General features: G+C 50.7%; 1 protein-coding gene across 4 annotated transcripts in view; it reads left to right on the top strand.

Annotated features, from left to right (window-relative positions):
• The window catches only part of LOC142590574 (uncharacterized), a 197,943-nt gene extending 179,912 nt beyond the window's left edge, over window positions 1-18,031 (top strand). For 3 of the 4 annotated variants that reach the window (XM_075702861.1, XM_075702859.1, XM_075702860.1), the window contains one exon: window positions 17,737-18,030. In XM_075702861.1, the coding sequence (XP_075558976.1) occupies window positions 17,737-17,882 (146 nt within the window). In that variant the 3' untranslated portion in view covers window positions 17,883-18,030. Of the gene's footprint in view, window positions 1-17,736 lie in introns of all 4 variants that reach the window. The other variant, XM_075702862.1, reaches the window with a different exon arrangement.
• Window positions 18,032-20,533: the final 2,502 nt, after the last annotated feature.

Below are 20,533 nucleotides of genomic sequence, written 5' to 3'. Positions count from 1 at the left end.
CAGCGCCGTCACCTGCTGGACAGCTGCCACGATGGTTGCCGGGAACGCAGGGTCCCAGGTGAGTGCGTCGACAGCGAAACGAAACAGGGCAGGGTTGACGTTCGGGTCCGTGTTCTTCAGCACCTGTGCGGCATAATCCATCCCGGGCTCCCCGGTGGCTGGCTCTGTCTTCTTGACGTGAAGCTTGTGCACCCCGCTGGAGTCATGAAACCGGCACAGCCCCAGCAGAGTGCAGACGCCGCAGCACACTGCCGAAGGCTCAGGGGTCATGACTGCTCGGCCCAAGGCCACAACAATGGGTGACACGGTGCGGCCGCGAAAGATGCGTGGGATCTCTCGCCCGTTTATCCCGTTCTCCACATTTCTCTGTTCTTTCCAGCGTTTCACCGACGTGAAGCCAAGTGGCGCTTCGGAGCCGGATCGGAAGGCCCACGTAGCAACATGGCGTCGTGAAGGCAACGGGTACCTGGCTGTGGAGACGAAGGTAACGACAGCACCGGGACAGCACTGTGGAGGTAGCAGAAGTACATTGGACCAAGGGTCGTGCTGTGGTCTCAGGAGCGAGTGCAACCGTCTTGGCTTCCCGGACGGCTTGCGACTGGAGGTGCCTGCGGTGGCGGCGACGGCTCCCGTGAGACCTGGACGAGTCGGTCGACGTCCTCGAGGCGGGTTGAGCGGGTTCGATGTAGGCGTCTGCAGTGGCGTAGCTAGGTCGTCTGGCACCTGGGGCCCATAGGTCTTCTGTCATCCCCCCTGCACCCCCCCCGGGTGTAGTCGAGGAAGGTGAGGATATCGACAGTTTCCGGGTATCTTCAAACGTATATGACACCCCCCCCCCTCTGAACCCTTGCACCCGGGGCCCACGGCACCCCGGCTCCCCCCGTTGCTACGTCACTGGGCGTCTGTGTAGCACAAGTCTAATAACATTAACACTTCAAACAACTAAGTTCATACTGCGATGATACTAACACCATACCAACAGTGAATTTGACAGCCCGATGACAATGTTCATACACAGAACACGCAGCTAACCCTGCTTCCGTCAGCGTGCGAAATGACGCATCGCTTTGTGGCATTCACCTTTGCAGGTGGCTGCCAGAGGGGAGGAGGAGTCTCAATGAAAGGGGCATATTGGGCTTATGGTAGCCTCATACGCCCTTCCGTCCAGCGCTGAAACGCTAACCGCGCCTTTCATGTCATTCGAGTGCCACTGCACGATAGGGTTCCCCGGGCATGAGCAGTAAGGAAGCGGGCAGGTCCGCTTTCGCAGCTTACACCGGTGGGCTCGTATGGTATGTATGGTATGGAGAACTTTATTGGGTCCTGAAGGTCAACCATACGTTGACGCGGGCCGCTCCCACGTTGGGACTGTCAGGCCGAGCCCTTCAGCCACATCGCGGGCCTTCTGGACTGCCCGTAATTGGTCAGAGAGTGATTCACTGTGGATCAGTTTGATTTACCATGGCCCTCGGAAGGAACTGTCCACTAGGAAAAACCGTGTTATTTGGCTAATGAGTGCCTTTTTCGCGCCCGCTTAAACGCGTGCGTTCACACTATAGTCCCACCTCTCGACTTGCCAGCTCGGAGGGGATAAGAAACCTCTGCCTACCAGCGAGAAGTGGCGACTAAGAGCGTTTTCGCAAGTTATACCGGCGAGTGCGCATTGAGATCCGCCGTCTTTCTCGTTTGCGCTTGCTGTGTATCTTCATCTTCCCAGTTGCGGCTTCTGGCAACGAATGGTTTGAAGTCAGAAACGTTTACTGGACCGCCGGATGGTCTACCATTTGAGTATACAAGCTCATACACAAGAGGTGACATTTTGTCTTCACTTGGTATGGGCCCGACGACGTGGCCGACAGAGAGACTGAGGTGCCCTTTGTTGCGTCACTGAGCACATTATTCCGTCTGAGGACGAGGTCGCCCACTTGATAATGTACCTCTCTATGCGACCGGTCGTATTTAGCCTTCTGTCCAGCGCGTGCTTTCGCCAGGTTTTTGCGGGCAAGAGAAAGGGCCTCGCTCATCCAAGCGCGCACTTGCACCGCGTAATTGGAGAGACACGACGCAGCGGCGTCCGTCCCGCTGCCGGTTCGCAAAGCGAGATCCGTGGGGTTTGGCAGCCCTCTCCCGAAGTCGAGGAAAACAGGCGTGTATCTCGCGGACACATGCGTCCCAGTCCCTATGTTGCCGGGCAAAGGCCGCGAGCTAGGGCTTTACATTTCGGTTCATCCGCTCGGTGGAATTAGCCCGAGGGTAAGAAGTCGTTGTTTTGCGGTGCTTTATGCCAAAGGCGGCACAGACATCGACGAAAACCTCGGCCGTGAAATAGGACGTGTTGTCAGTGATCAGCTCCGCCGGAAAGCCAAAGCGGGTGAATACCTTGAGCGACTTGTCCCATATTACGCGTGCCATTAGCTTCCGAAGGAAAAAAAGTTTCACCGACCTCATGACATGATCTGTGACGGCCAGCAGGATTGTGTGACCTTGGCGTCTTTTTGGAATAGCTCCTATAACGTCACAGGCAGCGATTTGGCAGGGTAGCTGGCTCTCGATCGGCTCTCGATCGGTGTCCGACCAACCACGAGTCATGGAAATAGCTCACTCAATGTGGCCCTCTGTAGACTGTGGGGAATCACCATCTTAAAGACTCAAGAGGAGCCTCTTCAGATGAGATATAGCGCAGGAGCACTCCGTCAGCATCCAGCAGATACAAATCCAACGTGCCTGCAGCAATACCAACTGCGTGGCACCCGGTGGAAACAGCAATACCAGCTGTCAGTTCGCGCCCATCGGCGTTGCCACATCGCTCTCTTTCGGAGCTGGGCTCTTTTTCGAGCTCGTCTGCGATTTGGTGACAAAATGGGTCGTTCCGCTGAGCTTCCAGCAGCTCCTGATGATGAACGCCCAGCGTGCGAGGCGACCTGAGGGCTCGCGCAAGTGCTTCAGCCAGGCGAGCGCCATGTGATCCGTTTCAACAACAAAAGGCACTCCGTCGACGTATTGATCGAACTTTCGCAGAGCGAACACTATCGCTAGACACTCACGTTTGGTCACGGAATAGTTACGATCTGCGGGCGTCAACGACCGGCTGACGAAGACCACTGGCCGAAGAAGGTCATCATATTTTTAGAGCAGCACCGCACCCATTCCCAGGTCGGTCGCCTGAGCTTGGACTACGAATTCCCCATTCAAGTCGAGCAGCTTCATCTCGGCTGTGTCCATAAGAGCTATAGAGAGAGCTCTGAAGGCAGCAACTTGCTGGGGACCACAGGTGCTGCTTGTATACTTCCTCAACCACGAGGTCAAAGGAGCCTGTAGAGCGGCGCAGTTGGGCCCAAACTGCGGCAGTAATTTACCACGCCCGAAAAGCGCCTGAGGGCCTGTATGTTCGCCGGGGTTGGGTACTCGTGGATAGCTCGGACCTTGTCCTCGCTCGGCAAAACACGGCATTCGTCTATTGTAAAGCCGAACAGTGAGACACGGGTCTCTGCGATCTGAGCTTTCTTTGGACTCAGAGTCATCCCGGCAGCGTGCAGCCTTCCGAGGATGTCCTCCAAGTGGGGGAATTATTCCTACAAGGTACGAGAGAAGAGAACAATATCGTCTAGGTAGGCTGGGCGTATTGCCATTTTGCCCTTCCCAGACCTTTGTCCGTCAATCTCTGGAATGTCGCTGCAGCGCCCGAGCAGCCAAACAGCATGCTAGTGAATTCGTACAAGCCTCTATGCGAGGCGAAAGCGGTTTTCTCCGCGTACCTTGGCTACATCTGCACTTGCAGGTAATCGCGGCTAGCATCTAGAGTGGTAAAGTAACGTGCACCACCTAGGCTCGCCATGATTGAGTCAATGCTCGGGATAGGGTAAGCATCCTTCCGAGTGACTTCATTGAGTCGGCGGTAGTCCACGCAAAGGCGAGAGGAGCCGCCCTTTTTCGGGACCAGCACTAACGGGGAACCTCACGGACTATTAGATCGGCGGATTACCCCAGTCTCGATCATTTGTTCCATTGCGAGGTCTATACCTTTCCTTTTGGCCACATTTAGGGGCCTAGGATTGCATTTCCATGGTAGCGCGTCGCCTGTGTCGATCCGGTGTCGCACAACAGTGGTGCGTTCCGGCCGATCTGTAAAAATCGCGTGAACATAGTTCAGCAGCGATGACAGGCGCGCCTTCTCACGTTCCGAGAAACTACAAGGCAAGGCGGCAGTGAATGGCTCGTTCTGACGCACGCGCTTGCGATCCTAGGACTACGTGAAATCCTATCCGCTAGCGCTGCGCTCGGCTCGAGAGAATGAGTCTCGCAACGAGCTCTGCTCGCTTCGCTGGCAAACGAGGGGCCACGTAACCCCGGCTTTATAACAGCCGGAGTCGGGGAGGTGAATGGGATTCGTTCCTTCTCCCGCCGTGGTGTCGCGTCTGGGGCTCTTGGTGCCACTGAAGCGACAGGGAAATGCGCAAAAGGTTTCAGGGGCGCACAACGGCCCTCCCTGTATCCATTGATAGCAATGTCTATCACGATCCCTGTAAGGGCCAGAAAGTCTCGGCCTACTACCACGTGAACGGACAGACCAGGGAGGTACCCGAACCTGTGACGGCGTACGCACTCCTCCCAGCGCACAACCAATTTCGCCGAGCCCCACAAGGTAGGCTAGGGCACCACTCGCAAGATGGAAGGTGGTGTTGCAGTGTCGCAGACGGAGTAAGTGCCAGAGTAAGTTAGCCAACACTTCCTCCCCAAACAGCGAGCCGGTGGCACCGCTGTCCTGTAGCGCTGCAAACGTTCGACCAGCGATCGTGAGCGCAAGGAAGGGGGCTGGCGACGGGTTATCACTTGCGACCCTACACGCCATTGGGGCTAAGGAACCCCTTGTTCCTGGAACCGCCGGTGAATGTAGAGTCACCGGTGGCGCCCGCTTTGCGCGTCGGGTGATTGTGCCCTTCGGTAGCGCGGGGGTTTGCGCACTCCCGGGCAATGTGCCCCTTCTCATTGCAGTTGTAGCAGACGACGCTGCGTGCAGGACGAGCTGCCCGCGGCGCGCTGCGCGCCGGCGGTGTGTTCTCTTGAGCCACGTTTCCACCTCGGCGCCGTTACGGCGGTGCCAGTTTCGTGCTGGGCTGCGCTGGGCGACTGTGCGCGCGCACCTGGCGTACGAGTACAGGTAAAAAGCGCGGTCAGAAAGCTCCCTCGCGCCTCGCTCCGTTTCTCCAACGCGGGCTGCCGTTGCGTCGGTTTGCCGAAAAAGGGCGGGCGGCACGTTGCCGCCGTTCCAAGCGCACCAGGGTTCAAGTGACAACAAAGCTGGCGGTGGCGAGCGGTAGGCCCGTGTGGCTAGAATGTCATCCTGAATACGCTTTGCTTCAGCGGTCAAATCGTCCAGGTCGTGGAGCCGGCCGTTTCGAAGATAAGCGGCGAAGGTTGGATGGGTTCCCGAATCAACCGCTTCACCTTCTCAGAGTTCGATGCCAAGTGCTCTGGTAGGAGACAAAGTTCCTGCATGGCTCTCACGTACTCGTGCAGAGAGATTCGTCCCTGTGTTGGGTTTGAAGCTCCAACTCGCACCGCATGCGCCACTCATAGTCAGGAGAGAGGAATTCATGGCTGAACAGAGTCCTAAACTCATCCTTGTTACGAGCGCGCTGGCCGACTAGGCGGTACTACCGCGCAGCTTGGGCGGTCAGTGAGGCAGTCAATATGGTGCCTATTAACACGCTGTCTTCCATCCTCATCGTTTCTGGTATTGGCATGGTCACTCCAGGTATTCTGTAGCGCTCATGCGGTCTGAGTAACCGCTGTATGTCGGAACATGTACCTTAAAGTTGCTCGGCAGGGCTGGGCTAGGGGGTCTAGGGTGCACCACGGGAGGCCTCACACTAGCCTGAGATTGCGCCACTTCCATCAGCGATGATAGCCACTGCACGGCTGAGTTTTGCAGCGGCGATTGGTCCGGGCGAGGCTCACAGGGTGCCTGCCGGGATGTAGCCGCTCGTGGCCCAAAGGGACTGGCGAACGGTGGAGAAACGTCGACCAGGCCTATGGGAGGCCGACCCACGGTGCCGCGAACAGGTTGCTCTCAAGGCCAACTGAGGCCGGATAGCGGATCGCAGTCGCCGGCGGAACAGGATGGCTTCTGCTCGGGAAAACGCCGAAGCAGCTGAGGAGTTACAGGGCTCGCTCTGCTTGGATCGTAGGGTGTCGCTGGGGGAACGGTTCGACTGACCAATGGGCGTCCCCAGGCGGTCGCACCTGGCATGTGATAGCATGGGGTGGCCACGAGTAGTATCCCTAAAACTTAAAGCAGTGCCCGCTGCCTCAAACGACAGAAGGTCAGCGACCAAGGACTCCGGCTGCGACGGGTGCCGCAAAGGTGCTGCTCCGACGCCATGCCGAAGCCCCACCTTTGGGCCCCAGATACGTGGGGCTTCATGATAATTTGCCCTCCCCGGTTAGCTATGATCTAAGAAGACCCGTAGCTCGTCCCCACTCCGCAGCACAGGGAAAGGGGCGCCGCGGTGGGTTCGCTGACTCACCGGCAAGGCGTAAAGACCACTCCAGACGTGGTATGAACAAATGGGCGTTTATTCCCTGTTGTGTACAAAATGCGCGTACAATACAGGAAAACGGCACTAGGGTGGCAGTATAAGACTACGGGCGACAGCTACCGGGAAGTGTACTCTGCCACGCTGGCTCTTTTGAGCAGGTTCGCCACACAGGAGGGTGGCCGCCTTGCTCAGAGAGGCGCGGGACCAAGTTGGTCCGCATGTCCGACAGCCAAGAGCACCGAAAGTCCATCTGTCGGGCGAAGGCGCCCGCGTACCTTTGATGCTGAAGGAGAGAGAATCCGGAGAGATCGTGAGAGGAGCCCGCTCCTCAGATACTGTTCCTTCGCGCGGCGCAAGGCGAAACCTGAGCCGCGCGCGCCATTTCCTCGTCGCGCCGGCGCCAGCGGCCGTGGGGAATGTAAGTACGCTATCCAAAATAAGGCGGGAACTGCGTGTCCCCAGCGACCGCGAGCGCGAAAAGCCCATGGGGGGTCCAAAACACAGGGGTCCAAAAGAGGTCCCTAAAACCTCATTCCATGAAGTCATGCTAGGTTGCTCGGCGGCCACAGAATTTAACGAGGATACTCCCGGGTAAACCGGTGTGATTTTAACGCCAGTGCTGTCGCTACGTTGGGCTTGACAGGGGAAAATACGGCCCGAGTGGCATGACGTCATAAAGCAGAGTACACATGTCTGCTACCTTGGACGAGTTGGCTCTGCTCCGTCGAGGAGCACCCATATCGACAGCGAGAGGGAACATGACGTGGCATCGAGACGATGCTCTGACCTGTCACTCACCGTATGACACCGCAGGTGTCCCCTTTCACGCGCTTTGCTTCCTCGAGGCGCAGCTCGTGACGTAACGTTGTAGTCAATGTAACTTTTTTGTGGAGCGCCCGTGATGTACGTGGCGTCGAGTTTCGATGCCGTTTTGGTACTACAGAAGACAGACGCCAGGATTTCCACTCAGCGGGTCATTTGACGCTTTGGCGTCCAAATAGGGGCTCCATACCGCCATGATTTAGTGTGGATGGGAAATCTCTAAATTAGGAGATGTCTCAGCCCTACGGTTGTGCACACAATGATATCAAGGCAGATCTCAGCACCTAGGTGGATTCCCGCCACGCGCGTTGGAGCACACCAGGGTCTCAACCACAGAGGCCAGGTGCGGCGTGTCTTACCAGCTGCATTGGTGCTTAAACACAACTGAGCAAATCCATGGCTGTACACTTGCCAGCCTCACGTATTTCGTGGATGACGTAAGATAGACATTTCACTTTTGTGTCACAGCTCTCTCCCAATGTCTTATACTATTACGTGTTTCGTAGAAAATGACACTGATTTTTTGTTCATTTAGAATCTTTCTTTTTTTTTGTTCGTCTTTGGCATGCCATCTTGTGTAGGCAGGGTGAGTCTCGCGTTGTTGCGCCCAGCTTCGCAAGAATGTTTAGGCGTGAGATGAATTCAAGCATTGTTTCACAACCAGAACAGACCGAGGCTCAAGCCTGAGGCAAGGATCACTCATGTTTTTATTAGCAATAATTATCTAGCGCCGATAAATCTGTTTCTCTTTACGAGTACTGGCTCGTGCACCGAGTTAGTAAGCACGAATGAGAGCAATTTCGCATTAGAACATACGCTTGCCCACCATGTTCAAATAGGAAGCTGACGCCGGAATATATTTTTGTGCATCACACCGCGTATGATGAAGTTAGCAAGAATTAGCTGAATGAATGCAAGATGAATTAGCAAGAGCTTTCTACATAATGCGGTTCGAGCGGCCGCTAAGACCACTGCAATAAATGACACTGCCTCCAATATCAGCACGCAATCTATAGTCATTTTTCAGAAACAGGTATAGGTAAGCAGACACCATCTAAAACGGGGGCCAACGCATTTCACCCCTGTGGGGTAGTTTGGGCACTTCCACGTGCCAAGGGGAGAGGACGATGAAGTGACTCTTGTAGAGTCACCACTAGTCCTTCGCGCTGCAGTATTTTCATTTTTTTTCATGTTCTACTGGGACACGCCGCTGCCATTGCCACGGCAATGGAAGTGGAGTCGGCAGAACGCCTACGTGACGGCGCTACTTCTCTAAGAACCATACCTAGGACGAGAAACTGCCCTCCAAGTCAGGCTGACAGCGAGGGCACTGTTTTGCTCTCTTGAGGTCCTAGAACGTAAATTTATTCCTATATGTCTTTTATTCTACTCTCCTCACGTCAAAATTCACGCTGACGCAAGCATCGTGTGGTGACTGGTAGCGTTGCCTGAACAGCCGAAAGAAACACTTTCCATGTTTATAGGTGGTCTCTTTTGTTTGCTTTCAAAACGAATAACGTTGCCTCCATTGATCGGTTTTTCTTACCTAATTGGCTGACACGAGACGATCGGCATGTTCAAGGGGAGAGGGGAGAGGGTTTCCATGGGGCCGAGCCAGTGCACTGAAAATAGATGACCGGATGAAGATGGAGGTGCCTGCGTCTGCGATTGGTCCGCTTTGCCTTACTTAGCCTGCGGTGGCTTGTATAATATCGCGGCGTGCAACGGAGAGTTAAAAAGGCCGCCAACACAAATGCTCAGCAAAGAAGTGTTGGCAGAGCGATTTCCTATACGTCCGAATAGGGCTCGACAACGTTATAAGTCCAAGAAAATTGTTTTGTTATTGGCAAATAAACTCACGCTCTCCGGCATGTGCGACTAGCCAGTGTTTGAGTAATCGGCGGCAGCCATCTTCTATGCCTTTAGGAACGGGGCAGTCGTCGGCTATATAAAAAAACAGTTTTTTTGGCATATCTATGCATCTTTAACCCATACACGTAACTTTGACGAAATAAATTTTCAGTTTTGGGACGTCGACGGACAGACAGGTGATGTGGGAGCAGCCAGAAACCTTTCGACCTGTAGCAGAGGAGTAATGGCGAAAAGGCCTCACATCTGAAATATTTATATTTATTTTGCTCGAATCACGCATAATTATTGTGTACACGTCATGTAAGATTGGGAGATCTTGAAGTTTTCGTGACGTCGCATGACAGACTAGAGAGATGGGGGTTGTCCGAAAAACTGTTTGACCAATCGCGGAGGGCTGACTGCAGAATTGGAGCAGAAAAGTTTGGAATAGCCTCACGTAATAGTGCGCCTGCTCAAACGATGATGCCTGATATCAAGAAGGCCTTGAGAGAGTGCTACGCCGCAAGGCCAAGAGAAGCAACATCAGCGGACGGTCTTCGTCAAGTAAGTCAACTGTCATGCCAAAGCAAAGGCCATCGACGCACACAGTTTTCCTTGTGCTGGACACACCTGCTGACAACGGTAAACGCCATAAACGAGAACCGATTTTCTTTTCTCTGGAGGCTCTTGTCCCAGCAAAAATAAAGGATATTTGAATTAACAATCGGAATAACATCCTGGCTATTGATGTTTAAAACCAAAGCGAAATCCCTGCTTTGATGGTAGCAAAGCTCCTGGGCAACGTGAATGTCGACCACGTCATTCCGCAGGACAACGAAACCACGGCTGGTACTATTTATGATATTGACGCATCCATTAACGACAGCGACAGGCCTTTTTTAATGAAACCTGCGACAGATGGCGTTGCCTTACTGCCAGTTCGGCGCCTTGACAATTCGACCTGTGTAAGGCTCGTCTTTAAAACAGACTGCCTACCATCACACCTAATGGCCGCCCACTTTCGGGATCGGATGCGGCCTTTCGTACCCAGATTACTTCAGTGCAGATACTTTCAAAGAATTGGACACGTAAGAGCTGTCTGCCGAAATTCAACAATAGGCGCACGATGTTCCGAACGACACGACAATGACACTTGCCGTGCAACGTCGCTCAAGTGCCCAAGTTGTCAAGGCTCCCACGCTGCATCCTCAAAAGACTGTCCACGCCTAAAAAAATAGCAGAAAATTAAATGGCTAAAGACGGATCATAACAGAGAGATGGTTCTGCTGCAATAAGGCAACATCACTCACGGAAACGAAAGTCTTCAAAATCTTCTTGCAGTTCAAGGGAGATTCCTCATTCGGCAATGCCGCCTTCTGTTCAATCTATCTGCAATAAGAGCACGAATTTCAGCAAAAAAAACCGGCCGTGCTATTCATGCTGCATCAAGTGAGGTGTGGCCAGCGCTGCGAAAGACATTGCACACAATAGAGCCTCAGCACATGACTCGCCATTTACAAGTACAATGTCGCTGCAGCTGGTCATATGCAAGAGAAGAATTCCCCAAGTGATTGCTATGCTAAGGTTACTCATGAATGTCATGCATATACTACTGACAAAATGGACACTCCGGCTGCTCTTAGAGCACTGCATCAACTGAACACGCGGACTCCAGTGCTTGAAACCTTCGCCACACACCGTAACCCACCCCTCGCTGCACTTCCACAAGGTAGTCAAGAAAACGTCTCCACTGCAGAGGAGTGCCCGCAGCCTTAAATTAAGAATACCAGATTTTAAACACTTCGTCTTCTAAAACGACTTTCCCAACATCGTAGTTTGATCACTTAACGTTCAAAATATTATCCGCATTTCTGGCTTTGAAGCATCCGTATCCTCTACCTGTGGTGATGTGAACAAGGTGATTGTATATAATAGAATTCAACTGACATACGTGTTGTACCCTGTCCCGCTTTACAACCCCAACCAGCACGTTTGTTTAATTGTATAAACTAAGGAGCTCACGTTCAGTTTCGTCGCTCTTTAAATTGCTCCTTCAAGTCACTTCAAATTTCAAGGACTACACAATGCGTGATATGCAACATCCCACCTTACGATCCTCACCGGAGATTTGAATGCTCACCAGCCGCTTTCGAAAGTCTGAAGGTGGACGCCAGGGTAAGCAGACTAGCATCCTTTACCACACATCACGTGCTCTATTGCCTCAGCAATGGTAGTCCGGCATATTTACGTAAGGTAAATACAGCAGGTGCATAGTTTTGACCATAGTCTCTCGGCGTCTCGACAGAAACGGGCAATGGTTGCTAGAGATCGAAACACATAGAAGCGACGATATTCCCACATACCTGAAAATCGAGGGACTAGTTAAATACTCCTCCACGACCCTTCCACGAGTTGACTGGTTGGCATTTCGGTCACACATGTAGAAAGTATGTTAGAAAGGGAACCATTCTCGCCTGGAAGACGAAGTTAAAAAAACTATGCAAGAGGATACGTGCGGTTTTCTGCCTTTCCCGAAATATGAAGAACTTGAAGCCGAACTACAGCGACTACGAGCGATGCGCCGGCTCACGTTCTTTGGCTATTTCTGGCCCTAGCGCCAATTAAGCTAAATCATAATCATCATCATGCACCTGCGGGTTGAAAATATAGACGAGAGCTAAATGCATCCACGATCTCAGAGGGGAAAGGCGGACGCAAAAGAGTTTTCATCTCCGCATTGATGCACTACAACCACAAAGGCGGAAACGATTCTCTGAGTCGTTACATCACCGCAAGAGCGTATTCCTTTGTAATGTCTCGCTTTGCACCAAGGTCGAAGAAAGATTGAGATTGCTGAAGAAGCTTGCTCAAGACTTGTCAGCTTGAAGGCCCAACGCACACTTACACCATGTGTGACCCCTGTGCCTCGGGACTCCCGCATAGATATAATGTTTTCGGTGGAATGGCTTGTAATACCACTGGCGACTTGCAGGCGGTTTTCGTCACCTGGGCCGAACGGCTTTACCTATGCCACGCTCGGTAATCCTGGGCATAATCACGATTCATGCTGCTAAACCATCACAACCAGTCTTGGCGCAAACGTTAGCTTCCACGTGAATGGAAGTTCAGCCGATTGGTTCCCCTTAAACCAGGCAAATTACCGTTAGGTTTCTCATTACGATGCCCCATCGCATTGAAACGAATGATTTTGGCGCGCCTGGCGTGGTACCTGGAAAATACCAACGTTTACTTAAGGCTGGCTTCCGGCGTGGGCGCTCATCCATGTCATTCATTCGGTTACGTTCGTTCAACATCAAAAACGTCTCAAAACACTCACTGGGGCATTGTTCCTTGACATCACAGGCGCCTGAAATTATGTAACTCATTATGCCATTATGGAGGCTCTCATGGAAAGCGGAATCGGTGGCCGCGCTTTTCAGTGGCTACGCATTTAATTCACGGACAGGCATTTCTTCGAGATGACAGAGGATAGTGCCACGACTCACCACCAAACATTCCCTGGAGTACAGCAAGCCCGACACTATTCAACCTATACTCGGGGACAACTTTCTGTGGCAATGGAGAGAAACCAATGGGGGAGGAAGGGGGAGGAGGTGATAAAAAAATTGTGTTACTGCTCCAAAGTAGTTCCCCGTTAACCCGCTCAACTCACTCATACGTTATAAAGAAAGGCGAACAACAACGCCTCAAGCAAACACACGTCTCGCGGTATGCTCTGTACTAGGCAGCCAAACAGCAGTGGTGCATGGACGGTAACATTTGCCATCGATGCACTACTCCTATATTGCACTAAACACTGAAGAAATTATGCATTCGCGGTCAGCATTACCTCTAATTATCGTCAATCAAAGCAAACAACAGAGAAACCTTTGCTTACATTGATTGTCACAGTGCTTGGGATACGCATATTTATTTAGCCTATGAATTTATATGCTTAAGAATGGCGCTCAATATTGCAATAGTTTCGTTCGCAGTGACCAAAAGCGGCTCTCATATTCACGGTAGAATTCATTTAAACGGCATAAGTCCCAAGGCCATTACATCATTGGCGACTTCCTTGTGATCGTAGTTGTCAAAATGGGATATAAGTGACAAGGAAATCAGGAGCTCGATGAATTGCATGAAGGCAGAAGGTTGCACCAGACCTCAGGAAAATAATATGACATTTTTTAGCAGCCTGGTCAAGGGGCTCAGCTATGGTTACAACGTCTAATAAAAATCCCCCAGTATATGGAGATAGGCCGACAATAATTGAGGCATTTTGAAGGAGTTCAACTGAAACGCGATGGCGTGAAATAAGGCGAGGATGTCGGCAAGAGTTGTAAAGAGGTCAACTAAGTCCTGTGGCCGAAGCCAGCGCACGGCAACTATCAGCCGACTGCACATATAAGCGAGACGTCTGGTCGTCAGTCGTTAGAGGGTGATTCGAGCCTGAAATATTTGACGCGGACTCCATGAGAATAAATAGAATGCACATTACGGTGTTATTGTTCAACGCCTAGTACCGATTCCCGCGGAGTAATGGCGCGAACAAATTGTCCCCTTCCTCGAACAGCCAACGTTCTTTACCCGCCATAGTGGCTTAGTAGATATGGTGTTGCGCTGTTAAGCACGAGGTCGCCGGATAGGATTCTAGCCACGGTAGCCATATTTCGATGGGGGCAAAATGCGAAAACACCCGTCCACTTAGATTGATGAGCGCGTTAAAGAGCCCCAGCTGGTCCAAATTATAACGGAACCCCCACTACGGTGTGCCTCGGGGTTTTGGTTTTTGGTTATGGTGATCGTGGTTTTGGCGCGTGAAACCACATAATTCATCATTTAAAATTCCGTTAGGATGTCACTGGCAGTCGCACAACGCTTGAATCCGAGTAAGTGTCAGGAGTTGTGCGCGAGGTCTGTGTATGTGAGTAGCCTTTTTGGATATTTGCTAGTCCACATTGCGGCTATATTATAAAGGCGGAACGGCATCATTCTTTACAGCAACATGGTAGACAGTATGCATAAAAGACAAATCCCGCATATATTACTGCGCGATAAATTTAAATAGCAGTCTTCCTTCACGCACATGCATAACCGTGACAGGAGACTACTTTGGGAACTGTAAGCAATATATGTTATGTCATAGCAGAAGGTGCATCTGGCCCAGTCGCCAGCGATTGTGATGTAATATATTGAGCAGCTTCAGCGATAGCATGCTAACGGACGATGACACAGAGACAGTTTGCACAGTTCTTGGGTCATGCAATTCTTGTATCTTAATACTTAAGCACATCTGGATTGCAGCTGCTGCGGTAGCCCATGACTGCGAAGTCGCTAGAGAAATAATTGGGGGCAGCTTACAGAAATCGACAGGTCAAACTGAAAAGTCATCCACGATAGCCTCTCTTGTAGACGCTTTGCGATGTTCGGGCGTTAACAATGTGTGCTGACTGAAGAAACACTCACGTGGAATGCTTCCGGCGATTACTCTAGCTTGTTTACTGCGTAGCATGAAAAGAAAAAGGACAAGAGTAAAGGGCCTTATCAAAAGCCCAGAAGGAATATTCGCTCGCCGCGACGAAACGCTCTTAGGATGGTTACCATTTCGAACCGACGAGTGGCTACGCCTTATCAAGAATACTCATACCGCCGGCAGGACAAGCATTGTGGCGAAGTTCAGTGTGCAGGGATAGCTTTTAATTCTTTTAATTTTATTTTGCTGACGTCATCACAACGTGAGCGCGGGAAGTTTGAAAAGATTAAGGTCAGTAAGCCACGTGGTCGCACTCACGCGAACTAAACCCTCATGTCCAGCAAAGCTGGATATGTCTATGGACTGTGCCACTTTTCACTATGCCAGCGTTTGTAGATTTTAAATAAAAGAGATTTCTATTTGAATTTTGTGACATCGGGGTTTCGGTTTCGAGGATGCAACTTACTCGCCCTTAGGGAGCGCTGTGATGGCGACGCTGAGCCTATTTAGGGCGCCCCATTTTTATTAAGCTAGGCCTCAGCCTCGGTGCCCCTATGCCGTCTGCGTCTCTCTTAAGTCCGCCGTCTCGACGTGCCCAACGCCCGGCGTGGCGATCATGCCGGCCACGCCGACATAACAAATTTCACACGCGAGTTGCCCACAGAAAGATATTTGCAGTAGCTCAATTTACGTTTATTTTTCAACGTGAACACATGTGTGGTGCTTCTATTGCTAAATTTAAAAAAAAATTAAGTCATTCGTCGGGCCATTCCAAGCTTGTGAAAAATATGAATGCTTTACCTTCGACCATAAAAACGTCTTGTGCCTATAAAGTTCACGGTAGTTTTCAGGGAGTGTTCCCCCATTAAAATACACAGGTTATTTTGCGCTTGCATTGCTGCCGCTTGAATGACATAAGACCCATCATTCAAGAGAAACTAACGTATTGGCGAAAACAAGCGCAGAATGGTTGGAGCCACGACAGATCTACACGGGCTATATCATCACTTTTCAAAAATCGCCAAATGTTTTTTCGTGGGTGTCGTATTTTTCTGGGAACTTCTAAATTGGAAAGGATTGCACCGCTATTCAGAGGTAACTGCGTCAACAAGCGCCTGCGCAACCACAATAATTTATTGAAGATAGCGCCTCCATTACAACTTTCTGCACATTGTAAATCATGTGGTTGTAGGCTTTTCTCCATGTCAAGCACAATGATAGAAACGATTGCGAACTTCCAGAGAGGACTTTCACTTACAAAAGGCGCACTATGACTGCGTTTCCAAAAGGTCTGTCCCGTTGTTATAGGCTGCCACCTTATCGCAATCGGCGCCTATGCCGATCGAATCTCTCGATCTCAATCAATAATAGAACACTGCCCAATGATCTATATATGGTTATTGTTTGCTGTCTGAACTCTCAGAACCACGTAATGCGATGGCTACAATTGAATATTAGCAAAATATAGTTCAATTTGTACAATATTTTAATTTTACAGCTTACTACTGATGATAAAAACATTTTTAAATGTTGTTTATTGAGTTGCCTTCACTTTTTGCTCTGCGTGTCCAGAATGCTTCACTAGAGGGTGCAGACATCAACCTGCAGTCGCGATGAAGCGTGATCGTGATTTACGAATCCCGATTGTCGGATTGCGATCACGATCAAAAAGTGACCGAGTGCAGCAGGCGGATCGGGATGTAGATTTGTCCCGGTTGGTCCCGATCGCGATCATAAGTGCATCTGTGACACCGGTATTAGATTGTGAGAGGGAAATGCTTGCCTATTTATTACACGTTACCTAATGACATACGTTCGCAGATGGTGTCTTCTTTTCTTTTTCATTTCTGCTACTAAACTTGTTAAAAGGCGCTCGTTCACTCTCCTTCCTTCTTGTGTTGACGTCGTTTTCTGTGCTGCTCCAAGAAATGCGTTCATTCCTACTCACGCAGCTATCGACGTTAATACAAGCTCACTGTAGGCTCAAACAATAGCTGCCATCAAAAGCACTGTGATAAATAGCTCTTGGTCCACGTTAAAAGCAAGCGCGTCAAAGCAAAACATTCTTCCAACCCGTCTCCTTTTACGGCTCCCCACACCCCATACCTAGAAAGGAGGCGTTAAGCAGGTGCCACAAAAGCCTCAGTCCATGCGAAAAATGGGATAGCAAGCAGTATGGGATGGCCTGCTGTACACGAGACCATTCAGAAATGAAGGTGACTAAAAGGAACCAAGAACGAGAGTAGTCGCTAATCGTAGATTACTTAGACATGCGCGCGCAGCAATCCTCGCTCCGCCTCGGTTATACCGCGCCGGGTCGCACAGACAAATTAAGCGTAGCCTCCCTTAACGAGAATTGACGAGGATATGCGTAGCATTATATGAATATACTCGCCAACGAAATCATATGCATCTCACTGCGCGTGTTCCTAACGCCTATATAAATAACTAATGCATATTGTATCAGCTTAACTGCGACATGAGTCACTGCCCCGCCTAAGGCTTTCCGTAACACGCCGACCGTCATTTGACGCTACGCACGTTTGGACAGTTCCCGTTCAAACACGAGCTGCCGCATGATTTTAATTAAGAATAAATGTGTACAATCTCCCCTATTGACAGCGACCACGTATAGTGGAACGGTAGAAGGAAGGCGAACTTTCACCAGGAAGCTAAAATTCGGCGGAAGAAGGCTCACAGAGGCACTGTAGAAGAGAGCCAAGGCTTGTGAATATTTACTGTGGCGCCCCAGTTGGCCTCATTCATCGTTAAAACAAGCAGACGTGTTGTTTTGGGTATCCTGTTTATGATCTTGCGCAGGATTCTTGGTATACAATGTTAACGCAGTCACTCCCAGAACTAAAATAAATCATGTGAAGTCGCTTTTGTCTCCGTGGCTGGAATGGTCCTTGCGGAAAGGATCCCTAACACTCAGTATCGCTGTACAGTGATCATGTATCGTATTCATATGGTAACATAGCTGGAAATTGTATGCCACAGGTTTGATATTCATTTTCCATATTTATAAGAGGCTATTTTTCCTTTCAGATGATTCAAGATGCCTTCTATGGGCAAAACAGGGCATTGAGGACTCCGTACTTGATGTCTGCATGAAAAAGTACGCTTTAATATGCAGCAATGTCGGTATCTCGGCCTATACTTATTATGAAGCACAGTGCAAAATTATAACTTAAGCAATGAGCTGATATTATATCAAAGGATACTCTGCTCAGAAGCGCAGGGCACTTCCTCTTTTTTCCGGCAGCTTTATTATTACAGCGATTACACAACACAAAACAATTATGAGAAATAAACTGAAACGGTTTGAAATCTTTACTTACTGAATGATTTACCACAGCTTTCTGTGGAAAGATCCCTTTTTGTGGCGCCTACGAACAACACTGAAGTTTTCTCGTGCATAAGTAGTATTAAAAATAGCAACCCAGTAGATGCAACTGGTCTCCAAATAGCACTCATTAAACATGTTCTTCACGTAATATGCGCTGCTGTTACTAACATATACAATCTCATACTGACACCTGAAGTCGTTTGTTTTTTACGGGTGAGCGCTTTTATCGTCTAACAAATGTTATCGCCCAGCGATGAACGCGCCTACATGTATTGAACGGTTCTAGAATGTTATCGAAGCTTCTATCCGCTGTCTGTTGTCGCCGAACCTTATGCAATCTAATGCGTAATGCGAATGATGTAGAACTTTGAGGAAGGCGCACGGGTCCCAGCGATTACTCTGGAACATTCGAAGACTGATGTATAAAAGCCGACGCGCTTGACCCGCTGATCAGATTTCGACGATCGCCGACTGTGTTCGCCGCTGTGGCCGTTCTTTGAGCGTAGCCCCTTCTCGTGGGCACAAGTTCGCCCAAGAAAAGTCAGTTTCGTCTTTCACAGTGCTGATACTCTGTTATTTTCGGTCACTACTAGGCGACATATGACGGAGGTGCTTTGCGTTCATGTGCCGCACTGCCTCACAACGCCGTGATCTAAGCCCCAAGGCGGAAGACAACACCAAAGTCGCGAAAAAGCAACAAGGTAGCTGCAGGCTGCAAGGACTGCCCCCCGAGCACGGACTTTTGCCTGAGACGACCAGGAAGATCGTCGCCAAATTATCCCCAATGGCAGCCCCGGCGTCCCCTATTGTGCCACAGCAGCCCAGGGAGCCTCCGACTTTCCGCGGTCCAACATTAGATGACCCGGAAAGCGGGCTTGAGACGTACGAGATGGTCGCTACGTTTAACAACTGGAACAGCGACGATAAGCTACGCCATGTCTTTTTCGCATTGGAAGATACCGCCAGGACGTGGTTCGAGAATCGAGAAGCCACCTTAATGACGTGGGAGCTGTTCCGCAGCGGCATCCTGGAGACATTTACAAGATTCCTGCGAAACGAGCGAGCCCAAACTGTACCAGACACCCGAGCGCAGCTGCCAAACGAGAATGTTGCCATCTTTACAAAAGAAATGAACCGCCTGTACCGCCACGCCGCCCTGGAAATGCCCGAGGAGAAGAAAGTCTGCCTGCTCATGCGTGGAGTGGAGGAAGAACATTTCGGCGGAATGATACGAAGCCCACCGAAGACCGTCGACGAGTTTCTTCGGGAGGCCACCAGCATTGAAAAGACACTGTAAATGCGGAACCAGCAATTCAACCGCCGCACGATCTCAACAAACTACGCCGGAGTTCAATTACTGGCCACCGACGACCTGCGCGAGCCTATCAGAGCGGTCGTGTGGGAGGAGATTCAGGATCCGTTTACTTTGTCGCAGACTGAAATAGATTAAATTGCAGACGTCGTACTCGAGGAGCTCCAAAAATCACTCGGTGTAGCTCCTGAATAGCCGCAGATTCAGCCGTAAGAAATGACGTACGCGGCTGTAGCCCGCCGTCCCGTAACCCCTCCGCACCTGCGGCAGGGCCCAGTGGCGCCATAGTTCCGTCGTCCACCACCGTCACAGCCAGCACGCCAACCCATCGCTCCGCGCAGCATTCCAAGGAAGACAGACGTCTGGCGCGCTCCTGACCACCGCCCGCTCTGTTAGCACTGCGGACAAGTGGGTCACGTCTACCACCAATGCCCATACCAGCGGATAGAACTGCGACGGTTCGGCGTTACCGTGCCGTGACCACAACTTCGCGAACGACCTCGCGATATCGCCAACTACCACGCCGCCACTCAGTGGACCCCTCGACGACCGTCCCGTTCTCCGTCCCCAGGCTGTTACGTATCACCACAGCGCCGCCCATATACTGGCGCAGACCGGGGCCACTCCGTGAGCCCTTATCTGGACAACTAAAAGCAGCAACCGATGGAGGTGCGGTTGCTGTTCGTCGAACTCACAAAGATCCTCCGCCGCCGACGAAGACGCCGAAAAGACGATCTCAACACACCAAACGCTACAACAATATTATAATGTGCGACGATTTCAGTCTGCCCACAATAAACTGGGAACAACTGTGCTCACTACCGCCATGCGCACAGTCTGAAATGTTGCTTGAAATTGCGTACTGCTTTAATCTCACACAGCTTGTGCAGATACCGACACGTGTCACTTCCAGTTCCAGCATCACACTTGACCTTGCTTTTGTTTTTCAAGCCATTCTTGAAAAGGGCCCTTGCATGAAAGTTTTACCCGGAATATCCGATCACAAGATTATTCTCTTAAAATGTAACTTCGCGTTAGCAAGATCGCGCGAACCTATGAAAGATTTCTTAGATTTCATTAACGCCGAAGACGAAAGCATTCTCCACTACTTAGACCGAGATTTTGACATTTTTCCCAAAAACAAAGACAAGGTTTCCTAGGCGTCAATGAGATGTGGCTGCACT

The sequence above is a fragment of the Dermacentor variabilis genome, chromosome 8, assembly GCF_050947875.1.
Source record: "Dermacentor variabilis isolate Ectoservices chromosome 8, ASM5094787v1, whole genome shotgun sequence".
Classification (NCBI taxonomy): domain Eukaryota; kingdom Metazoa; phylum Arthropoda; class Arachnida; order Ixodida; family Ixodidae; genus Dermacentor; species Dermacentor variabilis.
Note: the sequence above shows the minus strand (reverse complement) of the source record. Positions and strands in the feature narration are given on the sequence as shown.